Source organism: Lissotriton helveticus, chromosome 3_1 (assembly GCF_964261635.1).
Source record: "Lissotriton helveticus chromosome 3_1, aLisHel1.1, whole genome shotgun sequence".
Classification (NCBI taxonomy): Eukaryota; Metazoa; Chordata; class Amphibia; order Caudata; family Salamandridae; genus Lissotriton; species Lissotriton helveticus.
The window spans coordinates 811,936,507-811,962,113 of record NC_136061.1 but is presented as its reverse complement, the minus strand read 5'-3'; the positions used below and the strand labels follow the sequence as shown (position 1 = coordinate 811,962,113).

Below are 25,607 nucleotides of genomic sequence, written 5' to 3'. Positions count from 1 at the left end.
CACTATTCACTTGCACTGCTCTATAGTTGTCCATTCTTATTCTAAAGACTCCCTGATACACACTGGGCCATACTGTGCGGACAACGTTTGTGTCCCCATTTGGTATCACCATTCCATCTTCCTGGTATGGAAGAACCCAGATGATGAACAGGGCGCCCAGAATCGACAACTGATGGGTATTTTTCCACATTAGAAAGAAACCCTATATCGAGTGCACTCTTACACTCCCTGAAGGCCATATCTTACAGGGTGTTTGGTACGTTTCACTAGTCACATATTTGCATGAGACAATGAATCCTGGACCCTCTGCTACTTTTTGTCTGTTTACCATATAAAATGACATACAATGGCTGATCTCTGTTAGATGCACATGAGTCATTAGACCGCACATTACTTTAAAGCCATAGTCCTACTTTATTATACACTAGAACTGTCGCAATGTGAATTAAGCATTGTAAATGTTTCATTAGGACATTGGAGGAAACAGCTGAATACATGATGTAAGCGCATATGACGAGTGCTGTACAAAGTGTATGTTAAATTAATGCTTTTTCATTATATGGATAATTAATGTACAAAATCAATAAAAATATGTAAAAAATAATAATATTTGCTATTTGTTAGGTAATTCTGTAAAAGTAGCTTTTACTATCACTGATATTAGTGCCAGTCCAATTTGTGAGAGGTGAAAGGCATGAGCTGAATTAGCAACTTTCAGCATATTTTGCTTCTCTCTCCACTCATCAAGATCCCAGAAAAATAAACTAAGAGGCTATCTACTTTCTTTGAAATAAATCAGGTTCTTGATCCAGTCTAGTTCTACTTGTGGCCCTTTCACAGCATCAAGGCAGCTTTAGGCTAAATTCTGGATGATCTCAGATTTGTATTGGAACAGGTAAGGTCTACAGCTCTAGTCCTACTTGACCATCCTGCAGCCTTCCGCACCGTTTCCCTCAACCACCTGTTGGCTTGTCTCCATGTGGCTGAGGTATGGTTTATCTCATAACTACAAGTCACAACCAGCCCATCCATATGCCTCCATGTAGCTCTCAATTGAAATCTTTATCACAGGGAGTGTCCTACTATTTTTTTTTATATCTATGTCAATTACTTAGCTAAACTCATCAGTTCTTAATGCATTTCTTTAAAGGGAGAGGTGATTAAGATGGCTGCTTAACAAAGTATCTGCAGAGGAGACAACAATTATCCCACAAAATCTAGTCCATAATCCAACTTGCTGGCCTGAGGCAGAGAGCGAGCTGCCTGATCAAGATTCAGGGCCAGCCAGAGGTTGAATCCGCGAAATCGGGACAGCTTAGCTGTTCCTGCCACTGACGCGAGTGTGGCCGGAAATGGGAGACATTTCCAGCCTCGACTGGGAAGAGCCAGAGAACTGGTGTTAAGTGGGGAAGGGGGAGAGGTTGTGGCTGGGACTGGCATTGGTGGTGACTTTTGAGGAGAGCTGCGTGGAGTTGCTTCATCCCTGCCTTCTTCTATTTTGAGATTTTGTCCCTGTTGTGGAGGAGACTGCCAGAGAGGAGGGGGCAAGGGTGACAATGTGGATGACAAGGCTAAGGTTGGCACAAAGGACAGCTAAACGGTGAGAGGAGCCATCAGAGGAGAGAGGAGGAGGGCTCTCCCGTACCGAAGCAAAGACACAGCAAACCGCCAATGAGGGCGGCAGCATTGTCTGGTATCAGTAGGGAGGCCGCAAGAGTCAGTTCATCTACCTGCTCTCTCCGCCCTTGAGTAGTTCTTCTCCCTGCATGGTTACCATCAACAGTGGGGGCCTTAAAGAAGAACATATTGACCCACAGCCAGCTGACATGTTCGGGGGCCATCAGAGAGAAGTGGGAGCGTTCTCCCTGTTCCCTTCTCCCCACACCTGAAACTAGGAGGTCCCGCAGATCATATGGGGCAATAAAAGATATGTGGAAGGGTACCCTGCGCACCTTCCTTGCCTGTATTGGGATGGACCATTAGTGACCGCAGGCCAAGACTCCGCACTGGAGGAAGTGAAACTGAGAGACCACTAGAAGGGGGATTACAAGGGTGGCTTAGAAAGGAGGTTGCCCCTCTGCCTACCTTGGTAGGTGGAGGTAACACCCTACATATCAGATCATCTTCCTGGTGGGGAATTCGAAATCCTGAGGGCCTTCAGACTGGGATACTCGAAGGTGGAGAGGGGAATACCAACATTTTAACAATGTACCATGGACTGGCATGCTGCGGGGCAAGGTGGCAGAGGAGGTCAACAAAATAAGATGGCTTAATATGCGGTGTGGAGACTGCATGTGGAGACCTTGTCGTAAGCTACTCTGTGCTACGTTGAGGAGGTGGCTGTGGACGGGTCCCCGAACCCTCCCTCAGGGTCATAATAAAAGGCAGACATGAAGTCAGGTATTTTCTGGAACCGAAGATTGACTTTGTGACGTTAGAGGTGAACCAATGCAGTCAGGCTTTCTGAAAATGGGCAACAGTCACTGAAATGGAAAAAGCTGTGGAGGATGGTGCAACCCTGAACAAACAAGTGCACAGACTGCGTTAACAAAATATGCAAATTATCGTGCGGATTGACTACTATGAGGTGCGCTCAAGAAGGGACAGTATTAGAGTGCCAGGTGCCCCGGAGAAAGGGTGGAAGGGCCCGGCATAGAATTCTTTCTGGAGGACAGCATAATACTGGACATCCTCAAACCAAAGGGTCTATGCAAACTTTTCACTACAGAAAGAGCACATATTCCACCCCCTCTCCCCCACCAAACCGGGGAGCCTCCCAGCGCTAGAATAGAAAGGATCTTCAACTATCATGACTTGAATGCAATTCTCCAAGCAGTCTGATAAGGGGTGGGTGTGTGGGGGAGGGGGGGGGGGGATTTAAGACTCTTTTTGGGCACAATTATTTCAGATAAGGTATTTGGTGCTGGAGACACTGATGTTGACACATCAACAACAGATGTTTACACGATTGTTGTTCTTTGAATCACCTATGGGCCATGGCGGAGTGTTGGGGGGAGGGAGACAAGCCGTATCATTGGGAACATCAAAAATCCACTGAGTTAGGGCCATAATGGTAGTAAAATGGGAAGAGCAAAACCAACCCTGATATACCACTACATTGAAACTCTCCTGGAATGTCAATGGACTGGGTGGCAAAATTAAAAGGGGTGGCCTTGCAGTTCCTCAATAGGCATATACCAGAAATGATCATGGTTCAAGAGACTCAACTCAAAGGGGAGGTGGAAATTCGAATGATAAAATCTTCACCATATGTTCCCCAAATAACATGGGCTGATGAACCCGGTAGATATGGAATACAGCCAAAAACATGGGATGGGAAGATATTCAACCTTCACTAAGTCTACATACCACCTGCTAAACCATACATTGATGGAGATATCAGTCTCGAAAGGTGCCAATAGATTCCTGGGGTGGGAGACAATTCTAATTGGGGAAAGCCCACTGTAGGACAGTGATATGCTGGATACGGTAGGCATTCTGGAACGTTCCCAAGGCTGGGACCAATTTGGAATAAGTAAATTGGATGACAGATGGCCGGGCACTGAGATGATTCCATTTAGGGACCTGTAGAATTAATAAAAAAATACCTGCCATTGAGAGGCTTCTGTCAATGTAGTATAGACATGCCCTAATGAGTCACATGTCAAAGGATACAGAGCTACCTAATCCTCCCCACTGGAGGACAGGGTATTAAATGACCCCTTAGAAAGAAGGAAGTATCTCTGATCTATACAAAATAATAAATAACTCGCTGGACTACTTCCAGAAGTGGAAAGACAGTTGGGAGGTAGATCTGGGGGCTTTCAAGAGGAAGAATGTGATAGTGAGATCACAACAAGCAGTAGCAATGTGAACCAGTTTCCGACAGGTTCGACCTGGGAACTTACATGTATCATATTATTGTAGGTCAGTAAATAATATACTCTTTACCCACTAAGGTCTTCTTCTCGCAGACTCTGGAGCTTTCCCGAAGTCTGTGCCTCTCGAGGCCGGGTCACCCCCTTACCCCCTCACCTGCTCGCCTGCTGATCCTGCCTGCCGCCTCGCCTGCTGCTCCTGCCTGCCGCCTCGCCTGCTGCTCCTGCCTGCCGATTCCGTCGCCCCCCTGCACCCCCGAGCGGCCCAGCACAGCTGTGCCGGCCGCTCGCCACTTTTTCCCGCCGCTGGCCCCCTGTGGCCCCGCCCACCACCGGCCCATTGGCCCAGCCCAGCTGACCCGCCCTCCCGTCCCCCTTCTTAAGGGGTGAGCCTGGTAGCCGCGGGAGTGACCACTGTGCCTCTCGAGGCCGGGTCACCCCCTTACCCCCTCACCTGCTCGCCTGCTGATCCTGCCTGCCGCCTCGCCTGCTGCTCCTGCCTGCCGCCTCGCCTGCTGCTCCTGCCTGCCAATTCCGTCGCCCCCCAGCACCCCCGAGCGGCCCAGCCACAGCTGTGCCGGCCGCTCGACACTTTTTCCCGCCGCTGGCCCCCTGCGGCCCCGCCCACCACCGGCCCATTGGCCCAGCCCAGCTGACCCGCCCTCCCGTCCCCCTTCTTATGACGCCCCCGGAGCGACCGCGCAGCGGACGCGCGCAGCGGGAGCACCGATTGAGCGCCAAAGGTGCGCCAAAGGTAAGCCCGTCCGCGCCTGGACCACGCCCAGTGCCAGGACCCCTGGCCCCCACCGACGGAAGCCGACCCGCCGGACCTACGACGCCACCGAACTCAACGCACTCAACACCGGCCGAACCCCGGGCTGCTACCGAGCCACACCGAGACGCACCCACGGATCCTTCAGCTGCCACTCCTGTAAGTTCACCTGCAACCGGACCCACGCCACACCAGCACCCACCAAGCCGAACACCAGCACCACCCACCTGAAGTGCATCCTGATCAACACCCGCTCCGTCCACAGACACGCCGTTGAGCTCTGGAACCTGCTCGACACCACAGCCCCTGACATCGCCTTCCTCACGGAAACCTGGATGAACGACTCCTCAGCGCCCGACATCGCCATCCCAGAGGGTTACAAGATCACCCGAAGAGACCGCGACAACCAGACTGGAGGAGGCCTCGCCATCATCTACAGGAACACCATCCGCATCTCGACCAACACCGACGACACCCTGACAACAGCCGAACACCTGCACTTCCAGATCCACACGGACCCCAAAACCACCCTCAGAGGCACCCTGATCTACCGACCCCCGGGACCACGCACACAATTCAGCGAGGACATCGCCGACTTCGTCAGCCCGCACGCCCTCCCCTCCGCCGACTACATCCTCCTGGGGGACATCAACTTCCACCTAGAGAACAACAACGACCGCAACACCATCACCCTGCTCGACAACCTCGCCAACCTCGGTCTCAAGCAGCTGGTGTCCACCCCCAACCACCTCGCCGGACACACACTCGACGCCGTCTTCTCATCCAGCAAAGACATCACCTTCAGCCACACCACCGGACTCCACTGGACGGACCACAGCTGCGTCCACTTCACCTTCAGAAGAACGACGATCCACCACCACCAGCAACAGGTTGCTCGAAGAAGCTGGAACAAGATCACAGCCGACCAGCTCGCCGCTTCCCTGAGCCAGCACCCTCCCGCCAGCTCAGCGTACCCCAGCCAGGCCGCCGACAACCTCACGAAGTGGATCAGCAACTGCGCGGACGAACTAGCCCCACTGAGGACCCCGCCCAACAGACCCGGCAGCAAGAAGGCCCCATGGTTCACCGACGAACTCATGAGTTCCAAGAAGAACTGCCGAACCCTCGAGAAAGACTGGAGAAGGGAACCAACTCCGGACAACATGACCACCCTCAAGCTTGCCACCCGGAAGCACCACCAACTGATCCGCGCCACCAAGAAAACTGCATTCAAGGACCGGCTGGACAACAACGCACACAACTGCAAGGAACTCTTCAACATCGTGAAAGAGCTCTCCAACCCCAACGCCGGAAACAACGACATCACCCCTTCGCAAGACCTCTGCAATTCCCTCGCCTCCTACTTCCACAACAAGATCGCGGACATACACAACAGCTTCAGCACTCAACCGACGCACGCCACGACCGAACCACCGCCCCCCACCACCACCCTCCGCGCCTGGACTCCGATCAGCACCGAAGACACCGTCCGCATGATGAACTCAATCCACTCCGGATCTCCAACCGACCCCTGCCCTCACCACGTCTTCAACAAGGCCGACGCTGTCATCGCACCCCACCTGCGGGACATCATCAACACCTCCTTCGACACCGCCACCTTCCCGGAGAGCTGGAAGCACGCCGAACTCAGCGCCCTACTCAAGAAACCTACAGCGGACCCCACCGAACTCAAGAATTACCGCCCCATCTCGCTCCTCCCGTTTCCAGCCAAAGTCATCGAGAAGATCGTCAACAAACAGCTGGCCACCTTCCTCGAGACGAATGGATCCCTCGACCCCTCACAGTCTGGCTTCCGAGCCAACCACAGCACCGAGACCGCCCTCATCGCTGCCACTGATGACATCCGAGCCCTGATGGACAACGGAGAAACAGCGGCCCTCATCCTCCTAGACCTCTCCGCGGCTTTCGACACTGTCTGCCACCGCACCCTAGTGCAGCGCCTCAGCAACGTCGGAATCCATGAGAAGGCACTGGAATGGATCATCTCCTTCCTCGACGGAAGAACACAGAGAGTCCGTCTACCACCGTACAAGTCAGAGGCCACCGAAGTCATCTGCAGCGTCCCTCAAGGATCCTCGCTGAGCCCCACCCTCGTCAACGTCTACATGAGCCCCCTCGCGGCCATCGCACGCCAACACAACCTCAACATCATCTCCTACGCCGACGACACCCAGCTGATTCTCTCCCTCACCAACGACCCCGCCACCGCCAGAGCCAACCTTCACGAAGGGATGAAAGACGTAGCCGAGTGGATGACAACCAGCCGCCTGAAACTGAACTCAGACAAGACGGAAGTCCTCATCCTGGGCTCCTCGCCCTCCGCCTGGGACGACTCCTGGTGGCCCCCCGCCCTGGGCACCGCACCCAAACCGACAGACCACGCACGCAACCTGGGCTTCATCCTGGACTCCTCCCTCTCCATGACCAGACAAGTCAACGCCGTCTCCTCGTCCTGTTTCAACATCCTGCGCATGCTACGTAAGATCTTCCGGTGGATCCCCACCGAGACCAGGAAGACGGTCACCCAGGCCCTCGTCACCAGCCGTCTGGACTACGGCAACGCCCTCTACGCCGGAACCACCGCCAAGCTCCAGAAGAGACTCCAGCATATCCAGAACGCCTCGGCGAGACTCATCCTCGACGTCCCCAGAAGAAGCCACATCTCCAGACACCTGAGAGACCTGCACTGGCTCCCGATCAACAAAAGAATCACCTTCCGGCTCCTCACCCACGCACACAAAGCCCTACACAACCAAGGCCCAGGATACCTCAACAGCCGCCTCAACTTCTACGCTCCCAAACGCCACCTCCGATCGACCAACCACGCCCTCGCCGCCGCCCCCCGCATCCGAAGAGCGACAACAGGAGGAAGGTCCTTCTCCTACCTGGCCGCCAAGACCTGGAACTCCCTTCCGACCCACCTCCGCCTGACCCAGGACCACTTCTCCTTCAGGAAGAAACTCAAGACCTGGCTGTTCGAGCAGTAGCAGCACCCCCCCCCTAGCGCCTTGAGACCCTCCGGGTGAGTAGTGCGCTCTATAAATGTCTTTGATTGATTGATTGTATGTTTTACTGGGTAGTGATCTACATCACATAGGATATCCCTGTCACGCCTGTGGAAAAGCTGCACCAAAGGCACCCTGCTTTTGTTTCCCAGTCTAGTTCAAATCGAAATGGAAGTTAGGGATACAAATATATGCTGTGATGATAGACACTCCGTATCCCCATGCCCACACCACTAAGAACCTTGACTAAAGGAAAAGCAGTCATTGCTCTGCCACATGCGTTTACTTGGGTGACTTCACACAAAAAAGTACTTACAGATTAACCTACTGGCTTCATATCCAAGAGAATGAAAGAAATCCAAAAGTTACTGAAAATCAAATGTATCAGAACCAGTCTCTATTATCCCAAAATTGAATCCCAAAACCCTCAAGAAGACCGATGGTGTGTACCCAGAGTAACGTGTAGGAAGATACATTACTCTCTGTGCTGCTTTTGATATGACAAATACCATAGGATTCAATGGGAGTTAGTCCACTGGAACAGCAGCATGATCTACAACCCAAACATTTGTTGCATATTATAAAAAGTAAATGAAAAATGCAAACCAGAACTCAATAATACTCCCACTAGGAACCATACAACTAAGGTACCCTTGTTTTTCTAAAGATGACAGGGTAACAGTCCTATTACAGGTGGGTGTCTTCCTTAAAACTGAAGTTCTTATAAGAGACAAATTTCAGAAGCTTGACATGACCAGAAAGTGGTCCAGGTAAACTATCTCGAGAAATAGGTTGAACCCTGCCAAAAGCCTAATACGACAGCATGTAGTGTGGTTTACTTTAATAACTATACCAGTCCTTACTACAAACTCAAAGCTACCAGCCTTCTGCTGTTGAATCCTATAATCTCACTCTCTCACAACAAAAGTAATTGGACCTTAAATTCTTGCACCATAGCACATTATTTTCAGAGACCTCTGGGTGGATCCGGATATCAGCCACAGAATTGGAAAGCTTGAAGAGGCATGCTTATGGTTGAAAACAAAGACTTTGTTAGTATAAAGAACATGGGGTCCAAAAAGAGGGGCAATACAAGTTGATGAATCATACACTATGGCTGACAATAAGTAAATGGAATTATCCAGAGATGTTAACATCAAGACCAGATGACAGCATACAATTTCGCGTGAATTTCCTTATCTAAATGGGTATCATCATTATTCAAATACGTGCATCCCAAAAACCAGGCTAAAGTAGCTGGTTCAATTCCCTAAAGTTCATATCAGCTCCCAATGAGCTTTCTGGTTCGAAAGTGACTAGTACTACAACAGCTTTACATATGTGTCAATCTTCATGACCTAACCATCAACAGTAAACCTGAGAGGGTAACTACAGGACTTAATCCAGTACCACTTTCAGCAATAGCAGTCTCACCCAAAGCCTGTAAACCTTGCATGTACGTTAGTTGACATCTTAGAATATTAGGTGGGCAATCACATTATCCAACCCAACAAAAAAGGTCTAAGCTGGTGACTCTTAAACTGGGGTCTGTGAGGCCAACAATGGGAGTCAGAAATTGTGTTATAAAATGAAATAATATTAAAATTAAATACATTAAAATGAATAATGTATATGCAAAGAAAACTTGTTCTAGATTTTATTGCAATTTAAACTAAATATTTAACACTTGAGCATTTATATGGGTTATACTTTTTTTGTATTTTCATTTATTGTTTTGAGGTTCGAATCCTGGAAATTTCTTATGCCAGGAGTGCTCAGCTTCCAAAATTGACTGAGTGGGGCTCCCCAAATTCCAGTATGATTCAGTGGTGGTCCACAGACGTCAAAAGATGAAGAATTGCTGGTCCTAGTCATTAAGAACAATCTACTACTCAAAAGAAAAAAGATCACTGCATGCTTTTCTTGGACTCATTAGATTTTATTCACATAATAGAGCTTTAATATCCACCCTAGCCACTGTCAGCAAAAAAGTTCAAGCTAACACAGTATCCTGGACAGTGCCGTTTTTGTGGCACCTGATGACAACAAATGGTTCATTTTGCAGATTGACGCTTCGATAATGGTCTCAATGTACAGTTGTCTTAGCCTCAAGACAAATGGAGTGACAAATTCTCAATCTCAGTTGAAAGTCGCCTTCCCAGGTGGTCCTATCCTCTGGAATGAAAGGAGTGCCTTAGTGTGAGTCATCAAATATTGTGCTACTAACTGGAAGAATGGTACAAGAATTGGAAGAATGCCATTTTACTTGGTTGCAAAACATGCCCCATGTATCTGGATAACAAGATACAAGGACCAGAACCCCCACTTTATTACTTTAGTTCTTGATACTTCAGTCTTTCTCCTTCATGCTTATCCATAATACGCTGAGACTAATGCTGATTTCTTCTATAATGTATCGATCTTGAGCATGCTCTTTGCCTGATCAGGTAAAGCTGAGAGGAAAGGTGGGGTTGTGCAGTGTAGGCTGGGACACTTTGAGCACAGCATTTAGTCACATTTACCTGGCGAGGTTCTGCCTAATCATCTGAAGCGTTGCTGTCTATGGTGATAGCCAATGAGCACCTTAATGATCTCTTGCCAGCATGTTACATGCAATGAGTTCCCTGTTGTTCCCCAACCAGCCTACCACTCGTACCATACGCATCGTGTTGCTTGAGAAATCAATGGTCACTGAAGAGCCACAGACTTTACAAGGCAGAAGACTGTGTGTCAAACTACCCAGCTACACAACTAGTCAAAGAAGCTGAATAGAAAATGAAAACAAGCAACAGAAAACCTGGCATGCTGCTACTCAGCAACAGAAAGGTCAGAAATGGTACTACTCAGCAAGAAAAGACTGTGTCAACAATGATGTCAACTTCTCGTATCAGACTGCCTGCTAAAAATGAGACACTGAAAAGAGTTGAGCTATGCAGGATACGAAAGGAGGAATATTAGGGATACAATGGAGAACTATATTGTACATCTTCTGGGCTCACTGTTTATAAAGCCAAGTAAAAATGTATAGTGCTGGAACTAGTTGGCACAAGTGTTTTAATACCCAAATATGCAACAGTGCTAGGCACAATAACAACAACTAGACTTTTGAAGAGTTATCACAGAAAGGAATGTCCATCCAAATAGACTGAGGAACGCTGCACTGTTTTGCTGGTACCTTAAATAAATACATCCATGGCTTTGCAAGTAAATGAACCAGTGTTGCCCCAGTCTTCACTGAGTCTTTTAAACAAACAGCGAAGAAAGGACATCATTAAATATACTAACAGCTTCTTGAAACAAGACAAAATCTTACGTGGCTCCAAGTTTGTAGGTAAGGCAAATATATCCGGCCTTCAGCGTCAATATGCTTCCCAACACGGATTCCCATATTCACAGTAGGCATGAGGAAACAAAGTGGAGGGGCGAAGGGATGAGAGTCCAAAATCCATAGACGAACGGGTATGTTATATAAATTACCTATTGGAAAAAATTTGATTATCATCACCATCAAGAACAAAATGTCAAACACATACTGATGGCACACAGAACCAAAGATATAAAGTGAACTAATACATTAAATTCAACGTTCTGGAACCACTCAGTTTACTGGAAAGTATATGTATCTTATTCCATTGTTCTGGAAATGGAATGAGTTTATAGTCAGCATGTCAATGTATATATAAAGAAAAGTAATGGACGTTAACAAGAGGATAAGTTTATATATGTGGAATTTTCTTCTTTTTCAGGCTTTTAGGGTCAAATTACAACAGGGGATATGTATGTGTGTTGGCTTCTTTCAGCCTTTCAGAAACAAAACATAAAAGAAAGATAAAATATCAGGATTCCTACAGAGTGAGTAATTCCCAAAATGATTGGAAATTAATTGCAAAATGAAAGACAAAAGACAAAGCTGAATCATTGTGAAATATCCGACATAATAGGATTTACCACAATTCATGATTTTACAGAAGAGCCACATGGCCGAACGCACAACTAAAAGTATAAGATTGATCAAAGTAAATACTGACCACAACTGTTTTGCCTGCAGGAAAGCATATTAGCTGTACAAAAAACGTATTCAACAAGCAGTGGCAAAGCCAAGATGTCTGCATTGGATTGCCAGTCTACATCCTTTGAAAATGCTTGTTTTTTTTAAATGATTTTGTAAATCTGCATTAACCCCATTAAAACATGACCACGCTTCTGTGCACAGAGGTTCTGGAATAAATGTTTACAGAAACACTCAAAGATGGCAACCCGTGAATGCATACGTGCATGCATGCCACACACCACTCAAGGGTAGCCATTTTTTTAATGGACGGCTCTATATCAGTGTCAAAGGAGTTGCCAAGTGCTGACAAAGTTTTAAAAAGTCAAAAATACTAAGAATTATTATTTAGAAAAAGTACATAATGGCCCAGTGGTCCATGCCACTGAGGGGGACTACTTTCAGCTTGGCTGACGGCACTGTGCTTCAGTCACCCACAGAGTAAGGAAACAATAGCTGAAGTATGCTGACCAATTGCCTTTTGCAGTATGTTGGGGTGAGTGAAAGGAAAAGCACACCAATGGATAAAGAAAGCTGGCTGAAAAGCATTTTAAGTATGTGTAATGCATGTATCTTTTTGTAAAATTAAAAGGTCTTGGCTAATTCTGGTCTTAAAAAATGTACAGAAATACAAATCATTAAAGAAGAACTATTTTCAAATAGAGCAGGTATAAACAAACCCATTATACGCAACTAAAGAATGGGAAAAGCATCACACAACAGACAAAAACCTGAATATTCTTACATTTCGAATTGGAAGCCCACACCCACAAGGTTGTGCTGAATCTCACTGCGATGAAGTTGGTGAAACTGGGCTTCCTGACGTTTGAATGTGGGAACCAACAACACAGTAAACTAAACAGTAGGGAGACATACTTTGCAAGACAATAGTGGAGAAGGATTTCTACAAAGGTCATTTTAAGAAGCCCTTATGCAAGGCCCTATTACACATGGGCAGGTGATGTAGGAACCTCTTTCATCTCATTGGTTCAAATCCACACTGTGGATTCAGGAAACCTGAGGTCAAATGGGAAGATCGAGAAAAATGAATGGAAAAAAAAAAAGATCAGAAATGCTTTTATAAATTAAATGGTCTGAAACACCTGGCAAAAACTGAAAAGTAGAAGCTAACTGTCCATTTTGGGTGTAACAATTTTCGGCGAAAGTAAACTGGAATGAAACAAGCCTTTGTCAAGCTACTTCCCCACAGGTGATACATTTCCTCACTTCCATAATGGAGAGGACCTCCTAACACTGCCATGTCCCCTTCACTTATGCCACCGCCTTTCTGTTCATCCTCCTTTTTGAAAGTTTCACTCAAACTTGATTTTAAGCCTTCAGCAGTGATTTTATATTTATTTTAAGAACTTGGAAGAATGTTGATCAGCTTAATTTTGACAAACATTTCCTGCCAGAATATATACATTTGTTCTAAATAGGTCTAAATATTTGTTTTTGTTCAAAACCTAATAGTCAAATAGCTTCAATCATAAAAAATGTCTGCTGAACCAAATCGACTTACAGACCAAAGACTGAATGGAAAAGTTGCAGTCTACTGACTGGAATACAGACATGTCAAGTAAATCCCGACTAGAAGAAAGTTAGACAAGGGCTTTTTATTGCCAGAAATGTTAAAATAAGTGACTGTGAATTTCATACTTTTACCCAAGGGGATACATTTCTGAAATATGTTGCAGGGATGAAATAAGTCAAAATGGGCATATAGGCAGCATACCTAAAGCAGTAGTTAGTTGCACTCTGCACAAAACTCCTCCAGAGAACCATTGTCAACGAGTTGTGTAGGACTTTTCCAACCGTAGAACTAACACACTGAGAAAAAATTCTTTAGATAAATGCAGCAGGACCCCGCATTTTAGGGCTTCCAGTACATGTAGAAATAAAATGAACTACTACTGCAACCAACAGGCTCCCTCACTGTTACATTATATGGTGTCCATCCATCATATACTTTGTTTCTGCTTAAGTGCTAAGTCCTGAGATGATACATTACAGACTTCAGTGGTGGCAATTAACATTCCAAAAGTTCTGCAGAATTTCGGTTTTTATTTTGATTTTATTATTCCAGAGTTTTACAAAGTCGTGCATGTCGCCTTTCGGTTACTTCAGAGAGGTTTTGAGTGGTAGTTCTGCACTACACAAACTATGATGGTATGCCTGGAATCACATCATTTGGAAACCAGAATAAACACCATAGCAGGGAGAGGTGCCAAGACCCAGAGGGCCTCTCTTAGGGGACATCAATACATTCAAGCAGAATAACTGTTGACATAAAAATACCACAAGAAGGACTAGCTGTGTGCCTACCAGTATGATGCTCTTAGATTAACCTGCCATTATAATTCAACTGCAGTTCGAGAGATTTGTGAAAGAGAAGAGTGAATCCTTCCAGTCAGAGGGCAGCTCAGAACTAAGCTATGCAACCAAAGCACAACGCATTGCATCACTCCTGTGTCCGGATATATCAAGAAAAACATTCCCTCAATATGACAGAGGCTCCCGTGCAGCAAATAATCTGGGGATGCTTTGGCTTACTCCCTAGAACATGGCCATAGATGAACAACATATGTTCCAGTTTGACTACATTTTCTGCCAGACAGAATGCACAGATGGAGGGGCCCTTCATTCTGTCAAGCAATCTGCCAAATACAGAGGCATATACACAATAATTGTAATAACTTTTTTATATAGTATTTTATACCACACGTCTGCATTTTCTAAACACAGTAAATAAAAAATTTAATTTGTACCTAATGTATCCTACGTAGGGGAAATATCAACCAAACATCACAAGTACTTCGATGGTTTACTGCTAAGGAACAGCTGTTACTTCCTCGTGAGGGTTATGATTATTGCATTAATTTCACACCTGGTGCATTGGTGCTCACTTAATGACAGTACATTGATGGCAACTTAAAGAGAGGGTTCATTCATCTTTCTTTTTTTTTTTTTTTTAAACAACACAAGCTTGCATTTTCTCCAGGTCAAACAATCAATACAGTACCGTGTCACTGTACGGACTACAGGGAGCTAAAAAAAATATCACAACTAGATTTACAAAGCACACAGTTACCACAGGGCATAAAGGCGCTAAAGAAAGGAGAGCGCCGAGGGAAAAGAGAGAAAGGAAAAAGCTCCTATCGTAAGGACAAAGAACATGATAACCCTAGATTAAAGCGTAAAAAGCAAGGTCTTCAATGCTTTCCAAAAACTATTGTGTTCCTGCCAAACACTATTGGCTCGTGGGGAAGAATTCCACAATTTTGATGTGCCTACTGAAAAATCCCTGCTGCCCCCACCCAGACTTTCTAAATTGAAGAACGCTTACAAGATTACAACTAGCAGACTGAATATATCTAGTGGGAATATATCTCTGGAACAGCTTTGTCAGTCCTCTGGGCCTGATGTTTTGCACCGCCCTCTGATGCATAAAGTCTTAAAGGTAATGTATTTGTTCACCAGTAACCAATGCAGTTTGGAGATCCCCGCGGAGACTAATTGGTGTTCAGGAATTTCAAGTATAAGTCTCCCGGTCACATTCTGTACTAACTGTAGTTCAACAATTGCCATTTTATTGATCCACAAATAAAGTGCAGTACAATAGTCTAACCAAGAAGAAATCAAGGCAAAAACTACCTACTTGCATGCTTTCACAGGGAAAATCTTTCTCGAGGTCCTAAAAATCCCAAAACAAGTGATTACCGTATGACTGACCTAAAGGTCAAGAGATAACTTTGTATCCACTAATATGCCAACATATTTAGTGGAGTCTGCCGGGATGGGCAATACCCCTAGCATCTCCGGCCACCAGGAATTATTCTGAACAGAGGAAAGGATAGCCAAAAATCAAATTCAGTCTTGTCCCCATTCAGTCCAAAATAGCTGCTACCCAACAAGGACGCTACTGCCTATTTGCATTTCTGGAAGTTAGCAGCAGTGGCATCCATATCCCTGGTGAGAGACACGATAATTTGCGTGTCATCAGGAAAGGGCCTGCAGTCCAAAAGACCATATCAACTTGGCCAGTAGGGGAGACACAGAGATGAAAAAGAGTGATCTCAGAGTGGAGCCCTGAGGTAACCCACATGGCAGAAGAATGGGATCAGAACTAAGTTGGTTAATAGAAACCGTCTTTGATTTATCCTTCAGAAAGGAAGTTAAGAGATCTAATGCTGGCCCAGAGAGACCCAGATTATACAGTCCATCAGCCAGGAGGGCAGGAGAGACGGAATCAAAAGCTGCATAAAGTCCAAGAGGATCAATACTACAGCCCACCCTGCATCAACCACAGATCGGACATTAACAACCGGTAAAATCAAAGCATTTTCTGTCCTATGATTAGTTCTGATACCAAATTGAAAGGATCTAGCAGTTCATGTTCCTCCAATTAAGCCAACAGTTGTAAACTGAGGAGCTTCTCCAAGATTTTGGACGGAGGGGCAGTAGAGAAAGGGGCCTATAGTTTTTAAAATCGGTGGAATCCAAGTTATTTTTTTTTTTTAAAGAGGCTTAACCATTGCTCTTTTCCTTTCCTGAGCTGATGGATTTATTAATGGTGGAAGCAAGATAAGGAGCAACCGTCTTAGTTAGTTGCAGGACGTTAGGAGGATATGGTTCAGGAGGCGAGACAGACTTTTAAGAAGATAGACCACAACTTGCTCAGGAGTCAGGCAAGAGAAACTGGAAAGTCCTGTAGTCTAATTAACACCGAAGTCTCTAAACTCTAATGAGGTACCATCCCCCTACACATTCTCATACATAGAAATACAAGAGTCTTCATTGAGTGAATAAAGTTCCCTATAGATATTTCGAATATTAGTTTGACAAAAGCTCCCTAGCCGGGTACAGAATTCTTGAGTGCCACCAATAATGGCAAGAGTAGTGGACATAGCAAGCAGATGGATCAATATAAGGAGCTCACTTGAGGACTTAGCTAGCTCAAATCCTATTTTTCTTTTTTCATGAGGGTCCTGTGTAGATCTTTCTCCTCCGAATCATAACTTTTCGCTATATCCTTTCTTGGCGCCTATAGGCCTGTATTAGCCCCGGGAGCTTCTTACAGACCCATGTGACTCTCCTAGATAGGTGCTACAATATCAACAGCTGATATAAACCAGGATGAAAATTTAACTACCGCTAAATTGTCATGGTTTATCCAGCTGTAATACATCAGAGTTTTAGAAAGAGTTTCTTCCAAGAGCATCTTCTAGTTCCTTTTAGAAATGTCAGTACTATGGCATGTAGAGTTCACTTGAGATTGGTGTCCTTCCACCAAAAAGGGACAGCATAATGGTCAGACCAGATTATTGGCAGTGCCGTCAAAACCTTACGATTTCATACAGTGTATGGCCCGCCCCGTGAGAAGGGTCATTGACCAGTTGTGTAAAAACCACTGCTTAACATCCAATCCCTAAACATAATCGTGAATATCCACCCTTCTCGTTTTGTAGATGGAAAATAAAGTCCCTCATAAAGGTAGTACTAGATTTACCTAAATTAGGTTCTACCAGATGTAAGAACTCTGATGTAAAAGAGGACCTTAGGTCCAGGGGGCCTGTCAGTCAAAATCTTAATAAACAAACAGATGGGATTGATTTTAATAGAGAACTATACTGCTTCACAAAGACTCTAACACAGCACTCCCTCAGTAAGACAGGTATAGGAGGATTTAAATATAATAGCCAGCCCACCTCCCACTCTTCCTATCCTATCTTGCTTTAGGATGGTAAAGCCAGGGGGCATAGTGTCAACCAGGTTGGGCCAGACAACTCCTTAGCCCATGTTTCTGTAATAGAGACTCAATCTGGGTAATGAGCTGAAATGAAATTCGTCACCTCACCTTTATTATTAATGAGCGAGCATTAATCAAAAAAACATTCAGACAAGATTTTCCAGGAGTTCTTTCAGCTATACTAACAGGGGAGGTGGCAATGTGAGAAGGGGATACCAATGGAGTAACCATAAAACCACATAAGGCGCTCCTACAGTTATGATGATAATACAGTTAAACTACAAAATGGAAAAGCACTGTGGAGAATTGCAGCACCAGCTTAAAATCTGCTCTCTTGAGTTCATAGTAATGGTGGTCTCATCTGGAGAGAAACATCCAGGGATTTTGGCACAGTCCAAGCACGGATGGGTGCAGACTAATTAATGTCTGTGAAGATGAGGAACACAGAACTAGTATATACTCCGAAAGGGACATACAAGAAGCATAAAATATGGTCAAGAAGGATCCAGTTGAGGAGGAGCTTCGCGCGCAACCAAGATGGCCGCGTGAGCTTAGGGCTCCCGAGACCGTCGTAACCTCCTGCATCTATCCTGTCGTTTATCCTGTCCCTCATTGATGTCCTCGTGAAGACGAACCACGGGTGAGGCGAAATCTGCATTCAGATCCCGAATCGGACCCCCGGAACTGGTGTTGTGGTGCTCCAAAGATTGTGGCCTACGTCTCCGTGATGCCCGGCTGTGGAGTTGGCATGGTGCCCGAGCTGTAGTTGAACAACATTGGCCCGAGGGGACGGGGACGACCGGTCCGGTTGACTTTCACTTCCGATTTGTCTTCCATAGAGATCCTCGACTGGGATCTTCCCCCCGTGCTGAGGGCTGTTATCCTGCGCTGCACTCGAGTGTGCTCTTTCATTGCCTTGTTGGTTTTGAGACGACATTTGGCTGATGCCCTCTGGCTGAAACTGGGCCACCGCTCGGGGATCCCATGGGCCGCCATCTTTCTATCTAGTCTAACCACTCCAAGTCGGTTTCCATCCCGCAATGGCGGGGAAACCGGAGGGGGAGAAGTAGAAACTTAAGACCACTCGGCGGGGTGGCTATACCCAGACTAACATCATGGATCGCTACGCTCAGGCTAAGGGATCCCCCGGTGGACCGGGCAGGTCACTGGAAGACACTAGAGATCCACCGACTTCGGCAACAGAGCTGACCCTTCAGGACGTTATGGCCGCTATCGATTAAATCCTCACTTGGGCAACAAATGGAGACTCTCGCCCATAAGCTCGATACTGTGGTGATAGATGTCAACTTGATCCGTACGGACTTGACGAAAACGAACAAGAAAGTCAAGTCGTTGGACATTAAAACTTCCAGTCTGATGGGTGATGTTGCTGACTTGCAGACAGAGGTCCGCAAATTGAGGGCCTCCAATGACCTCTTTGCGCGTCGCCTGGAGGATTTTGAAGGAAGGGCTAGGCGAAATAATGTTCGTATCATCGGAGTTCCGGAGAAGGCGGAGGATCCAGCGGCTGACCTCTTCGTCGAGGATCTCATCGTTAGCCACCTTGCACCCAAGGGAATGAGTACGTTTTTTACGGTCGAACGGGCCCATAGAGTTCCGGGCGGTAAACCGAAGATGGGTGCCCCACCGCGGCCTATCATCGCAAGAATCTTTAATTTCCGTGATAGAGACGCTATCCTGCAGGCCTCACGGATGGGTGGACCTATAAAATTTGAAAACACTATCATCAGCTTCTACCTGGACTTCACTCAATCGGTCCAGAAGCAGAGACTTGGTTTCCTAGGGGTAAAGAGAAGATTGCGTGATATGGGCTATGCTTTTCCCGGCTAAGTTGAGGATCGAACATGCGGAGCGGACTTATTTTTTTGATCGACCGGAGGGGGTGGCCGACTTGCTGGACACTCTGCCGAGCCAGCGTGCACAGGAGGAACAGTCTGGTGGGGCGGAAGGCGGACCGATGGCATAGGAATCGACACCTGCGGTCTGGTTTCTGGGGTCTCTAATTGGCCTCGAACTGTGGTTCGCTGATTCTGTTATGTGATTTGATGTAACATTTTGGGGGGTTGCGGGGCTATTGGTGGGTCTCTTTCCTCCTCTGATTGACTTTTTGTAGCTTAGTTAGATGTGGGGGCGACAGGCACACTGCAAGTTGGGGTGGCTTTCTAGTCTCACGCAGGGGTACAGGGTGGAGGGGCTTGTAACGGGATGTTGGTGGGGGGCATAGGGGTTCTGTTGGGGAGTTTGGTTTTAACGCAAGGCAATGTATTGTTAGACTTTCTGATCGAAGTGCTGAGTTCTTACTGGGTTTGCATCTTCTTTCTTTTTCGGGATGGGGGTAGGGGGTTGAAACTGATGAGCTGGAATGTGAATGGGTTGGGAGATAGGATAAAACGTGGGGTAGTACTGCAGTTGTTAAAACGTCTTTCCCCTGATGTTGTCCTTCTTCAGGAGAAACACTTTATAGTTAATACTTGCCATGCCATGAATAGGAAGGGGTATCGTTTGGTCGCCCATGCTGGGTTTTCCTCTGGTTCCAGGGGGTTGGTATCCTTGTTAAGAATTCTCTCCCGCTGGGGATTGACGCCACTGTCCTCGATGATATAGGGCGCTATGTCGCTCTTACGGGTAGGTGGGAGGGCCGGACCCTTTCCCTGGCTTCTGTATATTTCCCCCCTGGCCTGCAGTCAACTACTTTTGCGGACTTGGGGCGGGTTATCCTCGCTCTCCCCGAGGGATCACTGCTATTAGGTGGCGACTTTAACGCTGTTGTTTCTGGCATGGTTGATCGACATCCACCTAGGGATCTTAAGGGGGCTCAGACTTGGCTCCACAATCTCATTGACACTCTGGGCCTGGTAGATTGCTGGAGATTGTTACACCCCGCTCAGCGGCAGTACACGTTTCATTCGGGCGCTGACGGTAGCCTTTCACGGATTGATTATGTTTTGGTGCCTGCTGCACAGGCACTTTCTATTACTGAGGTTTAGCATTTGGCTAGGGGAATTTCCGATCACTCTCCGCTATGGCTCCAAATGGAGTTGAATTCCGGGACTGAGGGACGGGTAGCCCCGATTAATCCCTGGTATTTCCGGAACCCTAAAACTCGTGCCGACCTGGTAAAATCTTTTGACCAATATTTTCTGGAAAACGAGGGTTCTGTTTCGTCTGCGATGTCGCTTTGGGAGGCTTTCAAGACTGTCCTTAGGGGCCAGGCCCTGTCGTTAATCGCGGGCGTTAAGAAACGGAGGGATGAGGAGATGGTCAAGATCGAGACGGAGATAGTGGACTTAGAGCTTTGCCTGGAGCAGGAGGTTACCCGTGCTAAGACACATGTTCTGCGACTAAAACAGTTGGAATACAGGGCGTTGGTTACTGACTCAGCTAAGGCCATGAGTAGAGAACAACAGGGACGTCTATATGATGTGAGAGATAAAGCAGGCAAATTGATAGCGTGGCTGGACAAGAAAGATAGAGCTAGTCGTGTGGTGCCTGTGATTGAGACGGCGAGTGGTGCTCATGTCACCGACCCTGAAGAAATTGTTCAATGTTTTGCGGATCACTTCCAGACAGTTTACTCCTCCGTGTCGGATAGGCCGGAGGAAGACTCACACCTATTGTTGCGTGATATCGCTTTACTGCGTCTTTCTGATGTTGACAGGGAACAAATGGAAACCGCAATAACCGCGGATGAGGTGGCTCTTGCGATTAGCTCCCTGCGTTCAGGGAAAGATATGGGTCCTAATGGTCTGCCTATTGAACTTTATAAGTTGCGGCCTGACAAGATGGCTCCCTATTTACGGGATATGTTTTTGGAGTCACGCGAGTGTGGTTCTCTCCCCCGTGATCAGCGTCTTGCTACCATTGTGGTTATTCATAAGGAGGGGAAACCAAGAGATAGGTGTGCATCGTATCGGCCGATATCTCTTTTGAATGCCGAACCTAAGATCCTCGCAAAATTACTGGCTAACCGATTGATTACCGTTATTAGCGGGTTGATACATCCGGATCAATCCGGTTTCATCCCGCATAGAAACACTGCCCTGAATCTTAGGCGTCTACATGAAGTTCTCGCGAGGGCTGCGACGTTGCGGGAGCCGGACATCTTGGCGTCATTGGATGCCACGATGGCTTTCGATACTGTGGAATGGCCATATTTATGGGCCGTGTTGGCTAAGTTTGGGTTTGGACCCGGTTTTATTGGCTGTGTGCGACTTCTCTATGAGGACCCCCTTGCGCAAATTGTTGTGAATGGTCGTGTGTCTATTCCGTTTAGTCTTGAGAGAGGTACTCGCCAGGGTTGTCCCTTGTCGCTGCTCCTGTTTGCTTTAGCTCTCGAGCTCCTTGCTGCGTGGATCCGGTGGGAGCCCTCGATGAAGGGTATTCGGTGGTCCTCTGAGTTTGAAGATCGCATCTCGCTTTATGCGGATGACATTTTACTGTATCTGACCTCGCCTCGGAAGTCATTGATGGTCTTGTGTGATGTTTTGACCGCTTTTGGTAGAAACTCGGGCCTGATTATTATTTGGTCGAAATCCTATCTATACGTTCTTTCTGGTGACGTCCCTCTTCTCCCACGTAACTGTCCCATTCAGGTGACGCAATCGGGGTTTAACTACCTCGGTATCTATGTTTCATTGGACCGCGCAACTCGGTTTGAACAGAATCTTCTCCCGCCCTTGACTAGATTGAAACAGGACGTCGCAGGTTGGCGTAAGCTTCCGCTTTCGCCGCTTGGTCGTGCGGCCCTCTTTAAAATGATGTCTCTGCCTCGTTTTTTTTATGCCCTCCAGAATACTTTTGATATAGTTCCTGCTATTTTCGTACAGTTGAGGGTCTCCAAAGGAAGTTGATATGGGACGGTAGACCCCGTATTGCACTTGCCAAAGTGATGCTCCCGTAGTATAACGGGGGTATTGCTCTCCCTGACATCAAACATTATTATTGGGCGTCTTAATTGGGTGCCATTAATCATGGTATGTTTGGTCCCGAATTGAACCCTGCTTTCGCCATGGATAGATGGCTGTTGCCTGGGGGTAATTACTATAGGGCACTGTATTCAAAATCGGTGATTAAGGTTTTGTCGGGGCCCACGAAGACGGCAGTACGAATGTGGCAGGACGCAACTAGTTCTATGGGATGGAAAGACCGCTTGACTCTAGCGACCCCAGTTTTTGGCTCGGATAAGCTTGGTAAATTGTGGAAGACCAAGGGTTTCGATAAGTGGGACCTCATTGGTATTAGTAAGGTGGGAGACCTCTGGGTCAAAGGTCAGGTGAAATCGTTTGAGATGTTAAAGACGGAGTTTGAATTGGGTGACACAGAGTACTTCCGCTATGTTCAAGTCTGCCATGCTTTGATGTCAGTTTTCCCAGTGGGGGGTGTAATTCCGGAATCGTCTCCACTAGAAGATAGACTGTTGGATGGTCATGTACCTGATAGTACTATCTCCCTTGTCTACAAAAAATTAATTATCGATAGGTCGGACCTCCTATTGCATCTCCGGGACTTGTGGACCCGTGACGGTCTCGAGTTAGATGACGAGGACTGGCAGTCTGCGATCTCCTCTCCCAAGGAGGTCGCGATTCCAGCTCGACTCCGACTGGTACAACTCAAAATCCTCCACAGGGTATACGTCACGGGCCCCCGTTTGGTTCGAATGGGCTTTTCTGAAGAGGGCCTATGTAAGCGGGGGTGTGGGCAGGTGGGGACATTTCTCCATATTATTTGGGAATGTCCTGACGTTGCTGCTTTCTGGAACGGGGTGCATGAGGTAATGAAGGAAGTGTCGGGTGTTGCTCTCTTGCCGGAAGCCAGGCGCTGTTTGTTAAATGTCTGGGAACCCACTGATTATAATGTAGCCCAGACACAGTGGGCGACCCTGGGGGCCATGATTGCCAAGCGAGATATTGCTCAGCTGTGGGGGTCCCATAGGCCTCCTACAGTCGAATTATGGAAGAAAAACATGGACTGGTGTATGTTCATGGAAAAAACTGTGTGTTTGGCCCGGGCCGTCCCCGGAAATGGTGTAGATTGTGGGGACCTTGGAATAATTATCGTGGGGATGTATGTGCACCGCCTGTAGTAGATAACACTGATGTCCCACTCTCCCCCTGACCCCACATTCTGGCTATTTCATTATATGTGTATTGAGTCGGCCCATGTCCCCCTCTCCCTTTCCTTAATTTGATTGCTGATCTTGTTGTGATGTCTTTTCCTTCCTCGTATGAACTGGTACTTTGTATGACAATTTTTCTGCCTTGCTTGTTTATGTTTTTTCAAATAAAAAGAATAAAAAAAGAAAAAAAAAAAAAGAAGGATTCAGTTGTGATAATGTAAAAAAACAGTAATTCGATTACATTCTGGAGTATTTCATGATACCATTTAGGTTGTGCAATATCACATTTGATTTTCACTACTTCCTAAACGAGGTCCTCAGGTTCATATCCTGTATTAAACATGTTTTTACGTAGCATGTAAGTGCTCAAAATGTGAAGATCACAAAAAGGTGGCTGTTAATGTACTAGTTGAGACCTAGAAATGTAGAGAAGAAACCAGAAAAAACACAGCTATCCTGGCATGGCCGGCCTCTACAAAGTCGAGTGAACTGCAGAAGGATCTAGGGTCTTCAAACATCTATGAGTATTTTACTCGAAAATACTCATTGCTAGTGGTTCCCCTCACTGCAGTTATGAAAAAGGAGGACATACTTTTTGGATACAGTGACAGAAAAGAAACTCTTACAACTTGAAAATGTGTCTGATTATGCTCCAACTTTCCAATAGCTAAAAAGTGAAGCGGTCTTTGCTTAGAGGCTTATGATTTGATTATTCCAGTGGGGACCATTTTGTTACAGTTTAATTAGTACACAACCCAGAGAGATGCATTTTGTACTTTATAATTATGTTCTTCGACAAACCATCAGTGCAGACTAACTGAGCAGTAAATCACACAACAGTTGGTAGATAATTGCTGCATGAACATGTCCAACTTTTCGGTCATGAAAAGGCACTGGCCATTCCTGGCATTAGCCTATGGATTCATTCATTACATGTGCAGTTTAGCCACGCTGTGGCCTCGGATTAAGGAATCCTATTCTTCTCCATTGGGAGGAAGGAAATTCATTGTCCTTTAGTGGTGAAATGTCACCAGTCATCAAGCTATCACCCAGAAAGTAAAATAACATAGAATGGAAAAATGACAGAAAGGAACAAGTGCACCCATGCTCTTACGAGGCAATAAGACATTTGTCATGGCTCTGGTACAGGAACACCTTCCTGCTGTTCAGATGTGTATCATCACAGTTTATTATCAGTGATCCTTTAACTGATCAATTAAAGTCCATGATTTTCTCAAATGCTTGAAAAAAAGACCAGGATTTGATGATACAAAATCTAAGGGCAAAGAAAAAAGCAAGAGACAAACCCCATTGCTCTATATTTAAGTGTCAATGAGGTACAGTTGCACAAATGCAACTCGAACCATGATTCACAGAGTTTTATATCAAACCAAAACCAAGCCATTCTTGTTTTTTTTTAAAGGCAGTGAACAAAGGCAAACAAAAACGTGTCAGTGTAGCACAACTCCTCCAGTAGTGGCCGTCTTTACATCTAGCAATATAAAGTAGTACATATACTACAGTGTAGAACAAGAGGGTGCCCCCGTACATGATACATCTATAACTGCTTCACAGACTGACAAAGGGTCCTAAAGAATGGTGATGGGAAACATTCTCTCTCATATGAGCCTAACACTTGATACATTTATTTCATGATAGTTTCCAATATCATTTAGGAAGGAAAGACAAGTCCTTCAGCGGACCCCACCGACCTCAAAAACTACCGCCCCATCTCGCTCCTACCTTTTCCTGCCAAAGTCATCGAGAAGACCGTCAACAGACAGCTGGCCGCCTTCCTCGAGACGAATGGATCCCTCGACCACTCGCAGTCCGGATTCCGGGCCAACCATAGCACCGAGACCGCCCTCATCGCAGCCACTGACGACATCCGAGCCCTGCTCAACAACGGAGAAACAGCGGCCCTCATCCTCCTGGACCTCTCCGCAGCGTTCGACACTGTCTGCCACCGCACCCTAGTGCAGCGCCTCAACAACATCG

At 46.5% G+C, this 25,607-nt stretch overlaps 1 protein-coding gene across 2 annotated transcripts in view; it reads right to left on the bottom strand.

Moving 5' to 3' along the window:
- The window catches only part of UEVLD (UEV and lactate/malate dehyrogenase domains), a 346,003-nt gene that overhangs the window by 250,610 nt on the left and 69,786 nt on the right, over positions 1-25,607 (bottom strand). For both annotated transcript variants that reach the window (XR_013608720.1, XM_078681085.1), the window contains exon 4: positions 10,990-11,153. Coding sequence is in view for 1 of the 2 variants with exons in the window: in XM_078681085.1 (XP_078537211.1) it covers positions 10,990-11,153 (164 nt within the window). In the remaining variant the exon portion in view is untranslated. The remainder of the gene's footprint in view (positions 1-10,989; positions 11,154-25,607) is intronic.